Source organism: Hyperoodon ampullatus (assembly GCF_949752795.1).
Source record: "Hyperoodon ampullatus genome assembly, chromosome: 5".
Classification (NCBI taxonomy): domain Eukaryota; kingdom Metazoa; phylum Chordata; class Mammalia; order Artiodactyla; family Ziphiidae; genus Hyperoodon; species Hyperoodon ampullatus.
Window position 1 is genome coordinate 142,758,355 of NC_136918.1, and position 16,591 is coordinate 142,774,945.

A 16,591-nucleotide genomic window follows, 5' to 3' on the forward strand; every position below is an offset into this window, starting at 1 on the left:
GGATTACTTAACCTTTCCAGGCCTCAGTTTCCCCACCTGTAAAATGTTGACCACGCCTTTGTCGCAGGAGTTGTGAGGATTCAGAGATGACAGACGTACCTGAAGCCCCCAGTACGTGTCTGGCGAGTGGCTAGCCCTCAACGGTCACTAATTCTAAATGCCAAGGAATGCAAACCTTTTGGAAATAATATGCTGGGCGAAATTCAGCTCTGTACGTGGAAGCATATTTGGTTCACAGTTATTCAGGTGCAAAAGCAGTTCAGTGTCCGCCTGAATACGGGAATCCACCTGGGACGCCAGGAAGGGCACGTATGAGCCTGAAGGGGAAGGGGAACCCCGAAAAGTCTCTCCAACAGCCAGTCTGTCCCTCCAGTGGAGCCTAGGGCCTGGCACACCTCATGTCTGGTTAATAAAATCGAATCGTTTTGTCTTGATTCCCCATCAAGGGTCCTCCAGTCTTCAGGGTCTTTCTCCTAACTTTCAAGGATGCTCTGCCCCCTGAATCAGTCAAGGGCTGTGGCGAGGCTCCGGGGAAGAAGAGCTCTGCTCTGAACCCGCGCCCCGAGATCGCCGCGCCCGACCCCGCAGCACGACCGGCCCTCGCGGAAACTCACCGCTCTCCGTTTGGCCTCATCGTTCAGGGCGGCCACCCAGGCGGCCTGCCACTGCTTCCTCCAGATGCTCAGCGTCAGGGTCCAGGCGAGCAGCGCATCCGGCTCGGGGCGCTGGCCCTCGCCGGGCTCCGCCGCCCGCCTCGGGGAGCGGGGTCGCGCCCTGGCCAGCGCCCACTGCGCCAGGTACAGGCCCACAGTGCCCAAGGCCACGACGAAGAGCGCCACCAAGCCCAGCCACTGGACCTCACCGAGCCACGAGTCCAGGCGGGACATGGTGATGGCGCATACCCGGCGCGCCTCGCCCCAACTTCCCAGGCAGCCCCTGGCCGGGCGCACAGCCCGCGGGCGGCGAGCTCAGGACATCGCCTCGCGGCCGGCCGGGGCTCGCGAGGGGCGGGGAGGGGGCGCGGCGGGCGGATCCGGGCGGCTGGCGGCGCGGGCCCCGGGCGCCGAGAGGCCGGCGGGCGGGGTGAGCGGGAGGAAAAGCCCGGCCGGCTCACGACGGCCACGGCCCGGGACTGCGCCTCTCACCCCGCACCCCTGGCAAATGCGGACGCGGTGTCCCGCGTTCCCGACTCGGGCGTCTGGTAGTTCCCGGGGTTGTGGCCGGGAGCCTTTCCTCCACCGCGCCGCCCCAGGCGTCCCGCCCGCGGCCCAGCGGCGGCCGGAGAAGGGGCTGGGCCGCGGGGCGGGGAAGGGGCGCGGCCTGAGGGGCGGGGCCTGGGCGGGGCCTGGGCCTTCCCTGCGCCAGGGTCGTCGCCGCCGCTCCCCGCTCCCCGCGGCCCGCCCCGCCCGCCCCTTGAAAGGCCTGGCGCCCAGCTCGCCTGCCGACCCCGCCCCCGCTGCGGCCTCGGACCCCGCCGGCCGTGTGCGCGCGCCGCCAGCCCCCTCCGGCGCCTTCCCCCGGGCCATGGCTGCGCGGTGGCCCCGTGTGCTCCCGGAGCTGCATCCTCCTGCGCGGACCTGTCTCCGGCGTGGAGACGCGAAAGCGCGGGACTTTCCAATTAGTCAGCCCAACCCCAGGGCTACAGTGGGGCGGGCTGGCGGGGCTTCCGTGAGCCTGTGTGCGCGTGTGTGCACGCGTGTGTGTGCATGTGTGTGCGCGCGCCTGTGCGTGTGAAAGGGTGATTTCTAGGATCGCCAAATGCCCACCAGCAAAAGACAGTTGTCTGGTTTTAACATACTTGGAAAGCCTCTAGAAATCCACCACTCGCACCCTGAAGTCTGGAACCTCGCTTTAAGAGCTGCCATGATGACTCCCTGGAGGGTCTCAGGAAAATGCCCATTAAGAAGTTTGTGTGTGCGCATGTGTGTGGCGTGCTCCCTGTGCCCCTCACCTTGCAGTCAGCCCGCAGCATTAGGCAATGCCTCAGATACTAGCCTGAGATTCTCCAAGGCCTAATGCGAAGCCTGAATCATAAAATAGTGATTGGCTTGTAGTTCTGCGGCTGTATGAAGGGAATTTGACCTTGAATTGGGTTGGTTAGACCTGAGCACTTAGCCTTCTCTTACCTAGCCAGGGTCTGCCTGTCTGGTTGGTACATCAGTGAGGATTCTGGCCCCGACATTTGTGCCCATGACACTTGTGGCCCCGACACTGCAGCAGAGGGTCCTCACTGGCTCCTCCCCAGCCCCTCTCTGCCACGGCACTGGGTAAAGAGAAGCCTTCCAACCTGGCTCGGAGGGGAGATTGCTAAGAAGACAGACCAGTTTGGCCGATGGAGGTTAGGATCTGGATCTGGTTCAGAGGCTAATGGCATTTATTGACACCTATTTTGCGAAAACCCTGGGAGCAGTAGAACAAAGAAAACCACAGATGCTGTGACGAATCTGCCCTGGATGCCAAGTATTAAAGAGGAGGGTGAGGTGCCAGGCTGGAAAGGGGAAGGTTGGATGTAATGGCATTTGAAGAAGTGTGTGTGTGCAAAGGCCCTGAGGCCTGCATGTAGCTCAGTACCCTAAGCTCTAGAGTGTGGGCCCTCACAGGAGAGGGTATTTCTGGCTTAGAGACTGGAGGCCGGGAGATGAAGGTGGGTGAGGGTTTTTTGTTTGTTTTTTTTTTTAATTGAAGCATAGTTGATTTACAATGTTGTGTTAATTTCTGCTGTACAACAGGGTGATTCTGTTATACATATATACATTCTTTTTTACATTCTTTCCCATTACGGTTTATCCCAGGAGATTGAATGTAGTTCCCTGTGCTCTACAGCAGGACCTTGTTGTTTATAGGGTGGGTGAGTCTACAGCAGTGGGAGGGTGAAGGAGTTTACACCCGAGGGCCTGATTTTCTTTGAGAAGGAGGCAGGAATTCGGAGGTAGGTGGGCTGAGAGCCCTAGTGGGGAACAGGACCAGAAGTTGGCAGCAAGGGGAATTCATCAGGTTACCCAGGTGAGCTGCGGCCGGGGAGAACTGGCCCTCACTAGGCAGGTCTGATATTAGAAAGTGGAAATAGAATGATCCTATCAACTTCCTGCGAGTTATCTATCCTTTAAACTGTAAGTCGCCCTTCAGCCCCCAGGCTGTAAAGGATTTGGGAGGAGTTGCTCTGCTTTTCTCAGAAATCTCTTCTTATTTGGAAGAAACATCTTATTATTTTCTGACCTGTAGCCAGATCTATGCAGTTGAATAATCCAAGTCATGCTGGCCCCGTTGCCAGAATAACCTGGATAACTGGATACCCAGGGCTCCGCGTCTCCCTGTTCGACGGTGAGTACAGGTGTGCGCATGTGCCCCGGCTGTGTGGCAGGTAGGAGACAGCCTTCCCCATCCCGTGTGACTGGTGGAACCAGTCTCATTCCTCTGCGGCTGTGTCTCACCCCACTGGCACATTTAGGGGCTTTGTCACACACTGTAAACTAACAACCACCCCGGGTTTAGAATTTGTCACACTGCTGTAAATTTTTCCAAAGGGAAGGTAAACATATAAATATTGAACTACTTCTGTGTAGAAACAAAGTGAGGGGAAATGAGGAACATCATGGGCTTACAGGAAAATGCAGTTGGCCAAAATGTGCAATAGGAAGGAGCTAAAACACCTTGTAAACCTATGGAAAAGAACAGATTCCCTTTACTTCTGCTCCGGTGCCCGATCCCATTCATCCGCTGCCTGGAGTGGATACTGGACAGCTCAGTCTCCAGAAAGAGTAGCATTTCACCACTGTCACACATGGTGACAGTCTCTGCTCCTAGTATGTTGCCCTCTCCTCCACCCCGTGTCCCTTCCACCCAAGGAGCCAGACTGCAACTCTGCCCAGGAAGGACACTCATTGTCACCCACCAGACCTTCCAATGGATCGGGGTCCATCACACTCTACACCAGCGGTTTGCTGCTTTTAACCACTCCTCAAAGGAGACTACCATGCTTTGAATCCTCCAAGCACTCGCACTGAGCTTCTGTGAGCAGGTGGGGCTGGGGTCTAGGGGTCTGCATGCAGGGGAGGGGCCCATGGGTGCTGGCCATTGTTCCCAAGCCAGTCACTCATACTGTGGCCCAAGGGAAACCGTCTTCACATCAACCTACTGGATCCCCCAGAGGCAGCCACCTGCCTGGAATTCTCTGGAAGGCGTGACTCTGAACCTGGGACCAGGTGGGTCCCATTACTGCATGAGGAGACAGCAGAAACTATGTTTCCAAATTCCTCTTTGGAATGTTCCACAGTAACTGGTTGTGAGCCTGGCACACAGGAAACAGGAGCAAAGGCTCCTTGTTCCCTTGGTGGCTCATCTCTGCGTCTTCCGTGGAAGTTTTTTTTTTTTAACCTTCTTCTTTTTTATTATTATTATTATTATTTATTGGAGTACAGTTGCTTTACAATGTTGTGTTAGTTTCTGCTGTACAGCAAAGTGAATCATCTATATGTACACATATATCCCCTCTTTTTTGGATTTCCTTCCCATTTAGGTCACCACAGAGCACTGAGTAGAGTTCCCTGTGCTCTACAGTAGGTTCTCATTAGTTATCTATTTTATACATAGTATCAATCCCCATCTCCCAGTTCCTCCCACCCACCCCCTTCCCCCTTGGTATCCATACGTTTGTTCTCTACATCTGTGTCTCTATTTCTGCTTTGCAAACAGGCTCATCTGTACCGTTTTTCTAGATTCCACATATAGGCATTTAATATACGTTATTTGTTTTTCTCTTTCTGACTCACTTCACTCTGTATGACAGGCTCTAGGTCTATCTACGTCTCTGCCAATGGCACAATTTCTTTCCTTTTTATGGCTGAGTAATATTCTGTGGAAGTATTTTAATGTTTCCCTCTACCAAGCCCAGGAGGCTCTATGATGATGTTACATTTTTTTAAATTAATAAATATGTCTAGTGTCATATATGTTTCTTAACTACAAACAAAGTTATACTTGTCAATACTAGAAAATATCCATTATCATGGAACCAGATATTCTTAGGGGCTTTTAAAAATACTTAACAAAAAATTGGGATAGATACTTAAATACTTACCAAAAGTGTCATTGAGTTTCCAGTTCCAATCTTACATTTCTAGAAGAGGAAAAGGGCGGATCTAGTTTGTCTCTGACTTGGTGGGGATGCTTCTCCCTCACGCTGCAGCCATTTGCATGATGGTGAGGAGGATGATTGCTTGAACTATCAACTTATGCCCGCACTGCCGCAATGGACCGATGGACCGGAGCCTGGGCCCCAGCGGGGCTGTGATGGGCGACCTGGGAAGACAAACGTGCAGCTTCCCCTGGCAGCGGTTGATGGAAGACATTCCGAGAATTCCTTCTTAGCAAAACGCTTTTAAGGTTTGGCTGTGCTCCCACGCCCTCAGCAGTGGGGTCCGTGGGGACATTTGACCCAATCTCCTAGGCTGCATTAGCAGGACTTAGTCATTTCCACAGTCGGAGGCTCGGGGGCTGAGAGCCATTTCCTGTTGTGCCTGGGGGTTGAGGGGGGTGGGTGGACGGGGAAGGGGTGAGGGGAATGCAGGGAGCCTGCTCCAGGCATTAGAGGCCTTGGATCCTCCTGCTGGTAATTTTCAAGGTTTTGTGATGCCTTCCCTGGGAGAAAGGCAGCACCTCTGCATAACTGTCTCAACCCCAAATCACAGAGGGCTGTGAGAAAGTTTCTGAGTCTGAAGATCAGACCACACGCAAGTCGCCCCAGCTGCGTGAGATGGAGATGTGGTCTGTCCTGCGTGCCCCCTCTGCGAGGTCATAACTGCACCTGGGGGTGGGTCCCCATACGCACACCTGGTGTGGCTGGGTGGCTGCAGGCGCTCACACTGGGGAGCCGCCCACTCGAGGGGCTCACTTAATTTTCATGGCAACGTGAAGGATGGCATCATCCCGTGTTAAAGGTGAGGAAGCTGAGTTCAGAGAGGCTGAGTCACTTGCTCAAGGCCACACAGCGAGAACATGGCAGCGCCAGAGGCGGCCCCCAGGTGGTGTCGACCCCAAAGCCCGTGTTCCTTCCATCAACTATTATAAAGCAAATTCTGCTAAAAACAGAAACATGTTAAAAGCTGGAAATGAAGGCGTCCCATTTCTCATGTGCTCCGGCAAAGATCTGTCTAAAGAAGATGAATTGCCTTTTGTGTTCTGAAGTCCAGGAGACACGGATTCTTTCAAACTCAGAGGGGAAGGAAGTTCATTCAGGGGTCATGCATACAAGAGGGAGTTGTATGGTGCTTCTGCTGTGTCCCAAGCCCTTTCTGGGGAAGATGGCAGGGAAGTCAGCCAGCCATCCCGTGGTGCCCACCGAGGAGGGCCCGATCCCCCGGCCCCCAGCCCCGCAGGGCCTTCCAGGCCGTCCACCTCTCACCCGGAGAGTGAGCAGTCAACAGGATGTGCCCTCATGCCCCCTGGTGATGGCCACCGAGGAGCCTGAGTCACTGGTGGTTCGGGGGGGGCGGCGTGGTTGGGGCAGAGGCATGGCCTGGCAGCCTAGAGCCTGCCCTGGGCCACCCTGATGACGCAGCCCCTGTGACTCTCTGTCCACACGGGGTGGATGGAGGAATGTGATCCAGATGGCAGCTCCATCACAGCCAGGTGGCTCAGTGTGACTGCCCAACAGCAAGCGGATTTGGCAAGTTTGCTTGCACCCAAGGCGAGGACCTACATTATGAATGAAAATATTTGACCTCGTGTTTTTTTATACACTGAAAAAGTCCTTCTGAGGAGGCAGTCACCTACAGGGTATGTTTTCCGTGACTCAAAAGAATGCTGCCCTACACCCGTCCACTGAAGTCTGAAGTCACGCTGTCGGAGAGTCAGATGTGTCCACAGTATAGAGGTCAAGTTCATGGGGGGTTGGGGGGGCGGCCTGGCGGGAGGATGTGCCAAGGAAGAGAGAGATGAAGTCACTGAAGACAGACATCGACCCCTCCCCCAACCTCGTTGGGACTCTGCTGGGGCTGCATCTGAGACTCCAACTGGGGGTGGGCGCCGTGCGGTCTTCTTGCTGGGTACAGGCTCCTGGGCACCAAGGGGCACTGCTCCATCCTTCTCAGAACCCTTCGGATCTGCCTCTGGGTCCCCCTGACCTGGCATTCCTGGCGCTGACTTCAGAAAAACGCAGACTTGATGTACGGGATGGTGCAGCCACGCACGGGCGCTCTCATGGCTGCTCCCAAGCCCAGCAAGCTGGAGGGAGGGCCATGGCTCAGCCAGCCCATGTGAGACCTGGGAAAGCTTCTCCCGTCCCCCATCAAGGCACGTGCCATATAATTAAAATTTTGCCTTCATTCTGGCCCCAAGTTTTCCTTTGTGCTATGTATTTTTTTTGAAAAAGCCTTACTGGCACAAGGACAGAGGCAAGAAAATAACAGGAGGAATATTTAGTCTCTTTGGGAGTTAAAGGAAACTGCTACTAAAGGGCTTTTAAAACAACCCAAAGACACCTACTTACCTACAAAGAATTGATGTTCTAATTACAGATGATTATTATCTATTCCAGCGGCTCACCGAGCAGTCCAGTAAGATAATGTGAACAATTTTGCTGGTCTGGAAAATACTGGAGTCTGGAAACAATTGATCTAGGGATTAAAAGAGGAAAACACAAATGCCTTCTGTTTGCCTAGCTCTCTGCGATGATTCCTCTAACAAGTAACTCAGGAAGGACCGCTTGGCTTGAGCAAAGCTAGACCTGGAATCCAGGTGTTCTCTGTGTGGTCCTTCCTGCTACACCTGTGGGCCGTCCCTGTGCAATTAAAGAGCGATTCTTCACACAGATTTATTGCAATGTCTCATTTTTCACCGATTCTGATGGAGTCGTCATCTTCCCTTGCCACTCGGGGTGGGAGGTGTAACTGTACCTGTGAACACCTGCGATCATCACACGCATCTCTTGTTGCATCATTTCCTGCAGAGTCACCTTCCAGAAGCTCTGCCAGCTACCTCTCCGGGGGCCCCGCTGAGCCCAGGGACCGGGGAGCCAGCAGAGCTGGGGTGGGGAGGGAGACAGCCCTGCGATTCCAGCTTCCCTCCACGTCCACTCCAATCGGCTTGACTCTCCTTGAGTTAAGGCGGGGTGGGGGAGTGGGGGGGTGGTCACAAGGATGAAGCAAGGACTCTACGGAGGGAAGCAACTGAGCCCTTACCCTTCAGGCTCTTCCCCAGGTGACAGGAAGAAGGCAGCTGATGGGTCCCAGCAGGAGAAACAGTCCCGCCTCAGCCCCACCCTTTCTGTTTGTGCAAACACACAATAATCCTGCCTCGAGGGTGTTTGCGGCACTGCAATTCCTGATTATTCATACATATACTGTTTTTTTATTATTTCTTCTTTATTGAAGTATTGTTGATTTACAGTGTTTCAGGTGTACAGCAAGTGATTCAGTTATATATATGTATATATATATATTCTTTTTCATGTTCTTTTTCATTACAGATTATTACAAGATATTGACTGTAGTTCCCTGTGCTATACAGTAGGTCCTTGTTGTTTATCTATTTTATATATAGTAGTGTAGTGTGTATCTGTTAATCCCAAACTCCTACTGTATCCCTCCCCGCTTTCCCCTTTGGTAACCATAAGTTTGTTTTCTATGTCTCTGAGTCTATATCTGTTTTGCAAATGAGTTCATTTGTATCCTTTTTTTAGATTCCACATATAAGTGATATATGATATTTGTCTTTCTCTGACTTATTTCACTTAGTATGATAATCTCTAGGTCCATCCATGTTGCTGCAAATGGCATTATTTCATTCTTTTTTATGGCTAATATTCCATTTTACATATATATATATGTATATATCTCACATCTTCTTTACCCATTCATCTGTCGATGGGCATATAGGTTGCTTCCATGTCTTGGCTATTGTAAGTAGTGTTGCTATGAACATTGTGGTGCCCATATCTTTTCAAATTAGAGTTGTCATCATTTCCAGATATACGGCCAGGAGTGGGATTGTTGGATCATAGGATGACTCTAATTTTAGTTTTTTAAGGAACCGCCATACTGTTCTCCATAGTGGCTGTATCAATTTACATTCCCACCAACAGTGCAAGAGGGTTCCCTTTTCTCCACACCTTCTCCAGCATTTATTGTTTGTAGATTTTTTGATGCTGGCCATTCTGACTGGTGTGAGGTGATACCTCATTGTAGTTTTGATTTGCATTTCTCTAATAATTAGCAATGTTGAGCATCTTTTCATGTGCCTGTTGGCTATCTTCATACATATATTGTTTTAACTCCATGCTTCTGTGTCCAGTAAGATGGGGGGAAAAATACACCGAGAACCGTCCTGCCTCCACACATGGAAGAATGCTGCGGGGAGTGACACCTGCTGCCTTTCAAATGCACGGCTCAGCTTGACTGGAAAACAGCCAGAGTCCAAGGCTTCCCCAGAGGAATAGGAAGAAGCCCAGGGTGATTTCCCGTGCAGGCACCAGGACAGGGCAGGGCAGGCTCTGAGGTCTTTGTCACCAAGGAGCTGGGGGTTTAAGGCCACAGGGGAGCAGGTGGAAATGTGGCCCCTCCCCCCTGTGAAGGAGAACCAGAAAAAGAATGTTCTGGGGGTAAAGCATGATGACAAGGAAGCTAGTCTACATTTATGTTAAGTGCGTGATCTCACAAATCCACGCAAACATTTCTATAAAAGGTTGTCACCTGTGATGCCCAGGGCAGTCACACGGTGGTGTCATTCATGATTACGCCAAAGACCCTCAGCTGGACTTCTTCATGGAACATAGATTCCAAGTGAACAGAATCTTTGAGAAAGTTGTCAGCTGAAACCACCCAGAACCTTAGCCAATACGATTGAGCATAGACTAATCCAGGGTAAAAATGACTGGAGACTGTTTAAAGGGAATTGAGACCATGAAGAAGGAAGAAGACGCGTTTTGATCTTAGCCCTCACAATGCTATGAGGTGCACGATTACCGGCATTTTGGGGTAGAGGCCTCCAGTCCAGCCCTGCGTTTACTACGGACACAGCTGAGCAGTCATGGGTGTGTCCAGGGCCCTGCTGCTCCCACACTCCCCCCTGCTCACTGAGAACAGCCTTGGGGAAGAGACGTGACCAGGAGCAGAGAACCTCACACATCGGCTCCCCTGGATGCCCCCTTGGGACCCCTACACACCAGCCTCCCCTGGATGCACCCTTGGGACGCCTCGGGCTTTAGCCCGAGCTGTCGTAATGGGCTGGTTGACGTTATTTGCTCCAATGATAAACCCCCGCATATTCATTCAAAAAATATCATCAAAGGTGCTCTCAAGTGAAAAAGTGCACAGGCATCATCGGGCGCATTCCAGATGACGGAGTTGTTTATGCATCACTGTTCAAATGCAGTATCCACCTCGACCGGGGATTATTTTGCCTTTTTATTTTTAAAGTTGATCTAAGAAGTTATGCAAAATTGAAAGAACGGGAAAGAGGTGTGGTCTATGTGAAGTTCTGTCGCTGCTAGGGGCATGTTTAGTGTGGAAATGTGCCCCTCTGAGGGGTGGTCTGATGGGGAGCTATCCTGCTCTGTGTCCTGCTCTGAGGTCCAGAAATGATGGATGAGAGTGACACAGATGCTGTCTCCTCACCAAAGTCTCCCCTCCCTCCCAGGACGAGGTAGCGAGTACACCATGGGAGATGCTTCCTGATGCTGGGTTTATGAGATTGAAAGATTCTGGTTAGAGGTGGTGACAAAAAGAACATTCTTTTTTGCTGGGGAGAGCTAGACTGGCCATCACTGAATGTGGTAAGTGAGAGTCCTGGACCAGGGGGACAACCAAGGAGGCCATTAGAGGAATTGTCCTCGTGCACGAGGCCAAGAGACGGAGCTGGTCCATCCATTGTATTGAATGAGCTCTGTCCCGAGAAGACCAAGGAAAGAGGGAGCAGGTGGGAGAGATGATGCCAGGTGAGCCTGGAGGGAACCTGTCCTTCATCCTGTAGCTCTGGGACCAGCCACAAGAAGGCAAGGACTCCAATCAGCTGAAATGACAGGGGAGACTCAAATGTCCATTGATAGATGAATGGATCAACAAAGGGGTCTACCCATACCATGGAATAGGATTCAGCCACGAAAAGGAATGAAGTAGTGACACATGCTACCACATGGATGAACCTTAACCCGTGATGCTAAGTGAAGGAAGCCAGACACGAAAGGCCACATAGAGCGTGACTCCCTTTATATGAAATGTCCAGAACGGGCAAATGCATAGAGACAGAAAACAGATCTCAGTGGATGCCAGGGGCTGGGAGTGGGGAGGAATGCAGGCCGACTTCTAATGGTTAGGGTTAGGGTTAGGGTTTTGGAATGATCAAGACGTCCTGAAATTAGGGTGATGGTTGCATAACATTGTGAAGGTGCTAAATGCCACCAAATTGTCCACTGTAAAATGGTGACTTATAGTGAATTAAAAGGAGAACACAGTAACCTACCCATGGTCAGTGATGTTTCTCTTTGTTAAACACGATCGAAGAAAGCGCAAAGGGAAAAGTCGCTCATTCATTCAGGCAACTCATGCTTACTGAGCACTTACTTGGTTGGAGAGGTAACATACAAACACAATTTAAAACGTTTATGCAACAACAGAAATATTCCCGCCCTCCGACTTCTCGATTTGTGCCCCATGGCATCATTTTCTCCCACAAACACACCAGGAGCATCTTTACCAGCCTCGTTTCTCCAACCCTGATCCCATCCCATCCGATGGGTCAGAACCAGAATCCCATCCTTTTCAGTCTAAATGCAGCTTCTTGCTTCCCTCCTCCTGGAACCTGTCTACAGGGCTCTCTAGCCAGTCCTCCCACAGCTGTGTCGCGTTCTCCTCCAGGCCACCCCGCTCCTACTTTCTGACCACCTGCTGTGGCGACCTGTTCCCCACCTCATGCACTTTCCAGGCTGGGTGACCTTGACACTTTTCCTGACCTTCCTTGAGCTCACCTCCCTTCGCAAAGCGGACACGTGGATGCCTAGCTCACCGGGCCGCTGGGGGGCCTGGAGACCCCAGCAGGGGTAGAGCTCCTGTACAGTGCTGGGCGCAGGTGAGAGAGACAGGTGTTGTCCATGGCTGCCCAGTGCCCCCAGGATTACTTCTTGGCACTGAGGGCACCCTGTTCCCTCCAGGCACATGCTCAGTCCACCTCCACTGCCCATTCCCCCGACCGGTCCTCCTCCAGGTTATAGCCCTCGGCCTGTGCTCCCCGCACGGTGTCTCTCCCACGTGCTGTCCTGCCTGGGACCCGAGCCTGCATGCCCTCCACTGTCACACCTCCTCTACCATGCTGGACTGTCACGGGGATCTTCACAGATGTATCTGTGTGTGTGTGTGCACGTGTGGCCCTGCTAGACTTCAAGTTCTTTTAGGATTGAGACCAGAGTCCTCTGAATTCTCTTTGCAAGAATCTGCAGGTATTCTGGAAACATCTCTTGATTTGGATTAGAGGTTTGTAGCTCGAGCCCCAGAGTTAAGTTGGATTTAGGGCTGCCATCTGCACCTGAACCCAGGTGTGCACAGGTCCTGCTCCAGCCGAGTTCTCCAGGGCTGGGCTGGGTCTGCTTTCGGGGACCAGAGGCTCTGCCCCCGTTCTTGGGCTTGGTCCTCTCCACTGCGGCCAGGGTTGTCTTTCTGTGATGCCGACGGGCAGGGAGAGCTGCCTCCCCTCAGCCTGGAAACAATACCAAACTGTCCCTTTCTCATGATCACTCTGGGCCCTCCCCAGCCATGTCCAGCCTCCTGCGAGGCCTCCAGAGACCCTAGCCCCGTCCGATGGTCTGCATAACCCAGGCCGTTCTCTGCCTGCAGCTCCCCCCGTCCCCTCTCCGCCCGCAACCATCTCTCCTTCTTCCAGGATCAGGTCAAAGTCGCCCCGTAACAGGAACTGTCACATGGGGGTTAAGACCTCAAGCTCCAGGTCAGACCAACTGGGTTCAAATTTGGGCCCCTGTGATCTTAGGCAAGTAATTTCATCTCTCCGTGCCTCAGTTTCCTCATCTGTACAAAGGGGTTATTATTCTTATCTCCAAGAGGACTGGACAAGCTAACACACGCATGTAAAAGCACAGGGCTGGCAGCAGCCCAGCTCCCAGAGCCTCACTGTTGGCTCCGTCCAGCCCTCTCAGCACCTCTCTTGTAATGTGCAAAAGTGGGCATCTCGGGCTTCCCTCGTGGCGCAGTGGTTGGGAGTCCGCCTGCCGATGCAGGGGACATGGGTTCATGCCCCGGTCCGGGAAGATCCCACATGCCGCAGAGCGGCTGGGTCTGTGAGCCATGGCCGCTGGGCCTGCGCGTCCGGAGCCTGTGCTCCGCAACAGGAGAGGCCACAACAGTGAGAGGCCCACGTACCGCAAAAAAAAAAAAAAAAAGTGGGCATCTCATTTTCTGTGTCTCCTTCCCTCAGGAAGGACACAGAATTCCTGTCCTCTGCAGTGTCGTACTCCAGCACGGAATAAGACACAGTTCAGAGGGCGCAGGCTCAATGGATGTTTGTTGTATGATTGAATGTGTCGACTGAAAAACATGCATGACCTACAAGTTGAGAGTTATGTTTTATTCTGTGGGGAAAACTGAGGACTTAAGCCCGGGACACAGCATCTCAAATGGCTCTGAGGGACCGCTCTGAAGAGGTCAGGGTGGACCCGGGATATACAGGAGTTTTTACAGCAAAGACCAGGTAGTTGGACCATCAAAAGTTTACTGTTAATTAAAGAAAACCAGACATCTCAAGTTAAGGAATTTAGTGCTTTTCTATGTATGGGGAGATGCAAGAGTCTGGGCTCACTGAAATCATTTCTTTGATGTGCACCTCAGCTACCTGGGGCCAGCATCCTGTGCTTTCTCATCCTGAGTTTCCTCAGGGTGCACCATCTGGGGACTGGGGGTGGTGGTGGCTGCAGTGTCTGATCATTTGATGACGGGTATCCTGTTTCCATTCTGAGTTCCCTCAGGGCTCCCCATCTGGGTGGCTGTAATGTGATGGCTTGATGGCTGCAACATCTTTATTTACTGATATGGCAGGCAATAGTTTTCATTCACAAATGAATGAATGAATGAATGAATGAATGCAAGCAATAAAAATCAACAAGCAAGCTTTCAAAGGGAAATTTGGGTCGTTGGCCCAGAATATAAAGTTACCCTGTTGGTGCAGGACAGGGACGTCGCCTGTGTCTCCTTCGGACAGGGCGCACTGGGCGCAGGGCACCGCAGGCGTGGGTGGAGGAGAGTCCTCTGTCTCCTGCAGGGCCTCAGGTGAAGAGCAGGTGCCGGAACGTTCAAACAGAACCAAAGCCAAGATCCCAGAGTCTGAATACACACCAGTGCCCACAGGCACCCAGGATTTGCTCCCCAGAGGTGGATGGTGAATGACAGGCCGAGTGTTGTCACTTGTTATTTCCGGTCACTACAGGTGACTCCGTGTCCATGTCCTCTCCTTACGAGCGTTCTTGGGGCTTCCTGAACAGGGACTCAAATGCAAGGCAGCCTTAGTGAGCTGTTTACAGCCCCAAGTCCTGAGTTGGGATGTTTGAATGCTTTCCTTGATTCGAAAGCTTCTGCTTAAAATAAGTGTGATTTTGGCCTCAAAATCGAGGGTCATGCCATTATCCTAGCTCATCAGGGGAAGTTTGAGGTTATTCATCTTGATGTAGTATGGACAATAAACAGATTTAAAAATCAAAGATCTCCATGCTACATTTATTTTACATCCATAAAGCCTGGGAACTTTAAGTGAAGGAGCCAGCCTGTGGCTTCTCTGCTGTGTCTGGATGTTTGTTTGCCGCAGACGCACACACACTCAGTAGGAGCTGCCCTCTTTCTCACTTCCGGGGGTTCTGAGTACCCCAGGGGCCACAAGGTCCGCTCCACTGGACACCCCCTTTGTGCCTTTTTGCATTGCACAGAGGAGGCCCTGGCAGCAGCCTTGGAGGCTGAGACCCCTTAGTGGATTCCTATGACTACCCCTGACTTCCTGTTCAGTTGCTCAGGCTGCTCACTGCACAAGGACATCGGGTGGAGAGGCGCCTGGGGCTGCCGTGCATCCTGCCTGGAGGAAGAGGCATCTTTTTCTAACACACCCAGAATGTCCATGTGGGCCGGCAGCAGCCCCTGCTCTCTCTCTGGGCTGCACAGGGCTCAGGGCCTCACAAAGGCAGCCACGCTGGCCCGGGTGGTAGAGACCCTCAGAAACTAAGGCTGCACATTCTGTTAGCAGCCTCGGGGCAGGGAGAGTGTTCTTATTTTAAGGAGAGAAAAGCTATGCTCTATTTCGTGCTGGGCACTAGGGGACAAAGCTGGGTGTGTTCCACAGGTGAAGCTGTGAGACAGACAGGGTGGGGTTGGGCGGCTTGCTGGCTTTCTCCCCGGGGGCACTGCTGGGCGCCTCAGCTTCTAGGCACTCATGGACGTCAGGTGCACTGGGTGTCAACAGGTGCCTTTGTGGAGGCCCGGACACCTGGTCCCACGTCTCACACGGCCTCCCCCTCCTGGCCCACGGCTCACCCACGACCCCTGGGAACACGGCTCCTCCTTGCAGGTGAGAGTTCGTATATTTGTTTTGGAAAAGCAGGCCGTTTCCTCGGGGTGGTGCTGCCAGCAGCCCGCCATGCTCTCTGCGCCTCTCTCCCGCTTTCTCTTCCTGCTGTGCGCGCAGGGTCGGTATCCTCAGGCCTGAGATGCTCTTTCCCACCCTCTTCTCCCGGCAACATTATGGTTTCTAAATCGGTCCCTCAAGAGGCCTCCTTCTGGCACGCCGGCCTCGCTGGGTCCCCTGGGGAGATCCTTTGGCCCTTTGGTCGGGCTCACTCCACGGTCACCTGCCCGTCCCCTTTGAAATACTTCCGTGCTTGTAATTTGTGCGGGTGTCTTTCCTGTGGTGGGAGAGCCACACCAGGCAGCATCTGTGTCTGAGCTGTCAATCACCCATCACAGGAGCCTGGGCCCCCATTACAGACCTGTACAGTCTGTCCCCTACATACGAACGAGTTCAGTCCCAAGAGTGCGTTCGTAAGTCCAATTTGTTCGTTAAGTCCAACAAAGTTAGCCTAGGTACTCAACTAACACAATCAGCTATATAGTACTGCACTGTAATAGGTTTATGATACTTTTCACACAAATAATATGTAAAAACAAACACAAAAAATAAAGAAAACATTTTCAGTCTTACAGTACAGTACCTTGAAAAGTACAGTAGTCTAGTACAACAGCTGGCACGCAGGGGCTGGCATCACGTGAACAGGCAAGAAGAGTTACTGGCTGGAGGAGGGAGGGGAGGTGGGAGACGGTAGAGCTGAAGGGTCGTCAGCAACAGGAGACAGAGGGCAACTGCAATGTCATTCACGCCTGACGCTGACGGCACAGGTTCTGGTTCCTTGCTGGATTCAATTCTATCTACCTTCTTGAAAAAGCGATCCAGCGATGTCTGGGTAGTAGCTCTTTTTTTCTCATCATAGATGACACGGTGGCACTGGGTTGCATGCTGAACGGCTGCTGCAACCTTCATGTACTGTTCTACGTTCAGGTCCTGTGCCTCAAACACTAACAGCGCCTCCTCAAATAAAGAAAACCCCCTTGCAATTTCC

At 52.4% G+C, this 16,591-nt stretch overlaps 1 protein-coding gene across 1 annotated transcript in view; it reads right to left on the bottom strand.

Annotated features, from left to right (window-relative positions):
* Nucleotides 1-887, bottom strand: part of C2CD2 (C2 calcium dependent domain containing 2) — a gene marked incomplete at both ends in the record, with an annotated part of 59,240 nt that extends 58,353 nt beyond the window's left edge. Inside the window, one exon of the mRNA XM_079705457.1 lies at nt 615-887. Within this exon, the coding sequence (XP_079561583.1) occupies nt 615-887 (273 nt within the window). The remainder of the gene's footprint in view (nt 1-614) is intronic.
* Between the last annotated feature and the right edge of the window lie 15,704 nt (nt 888-16,591).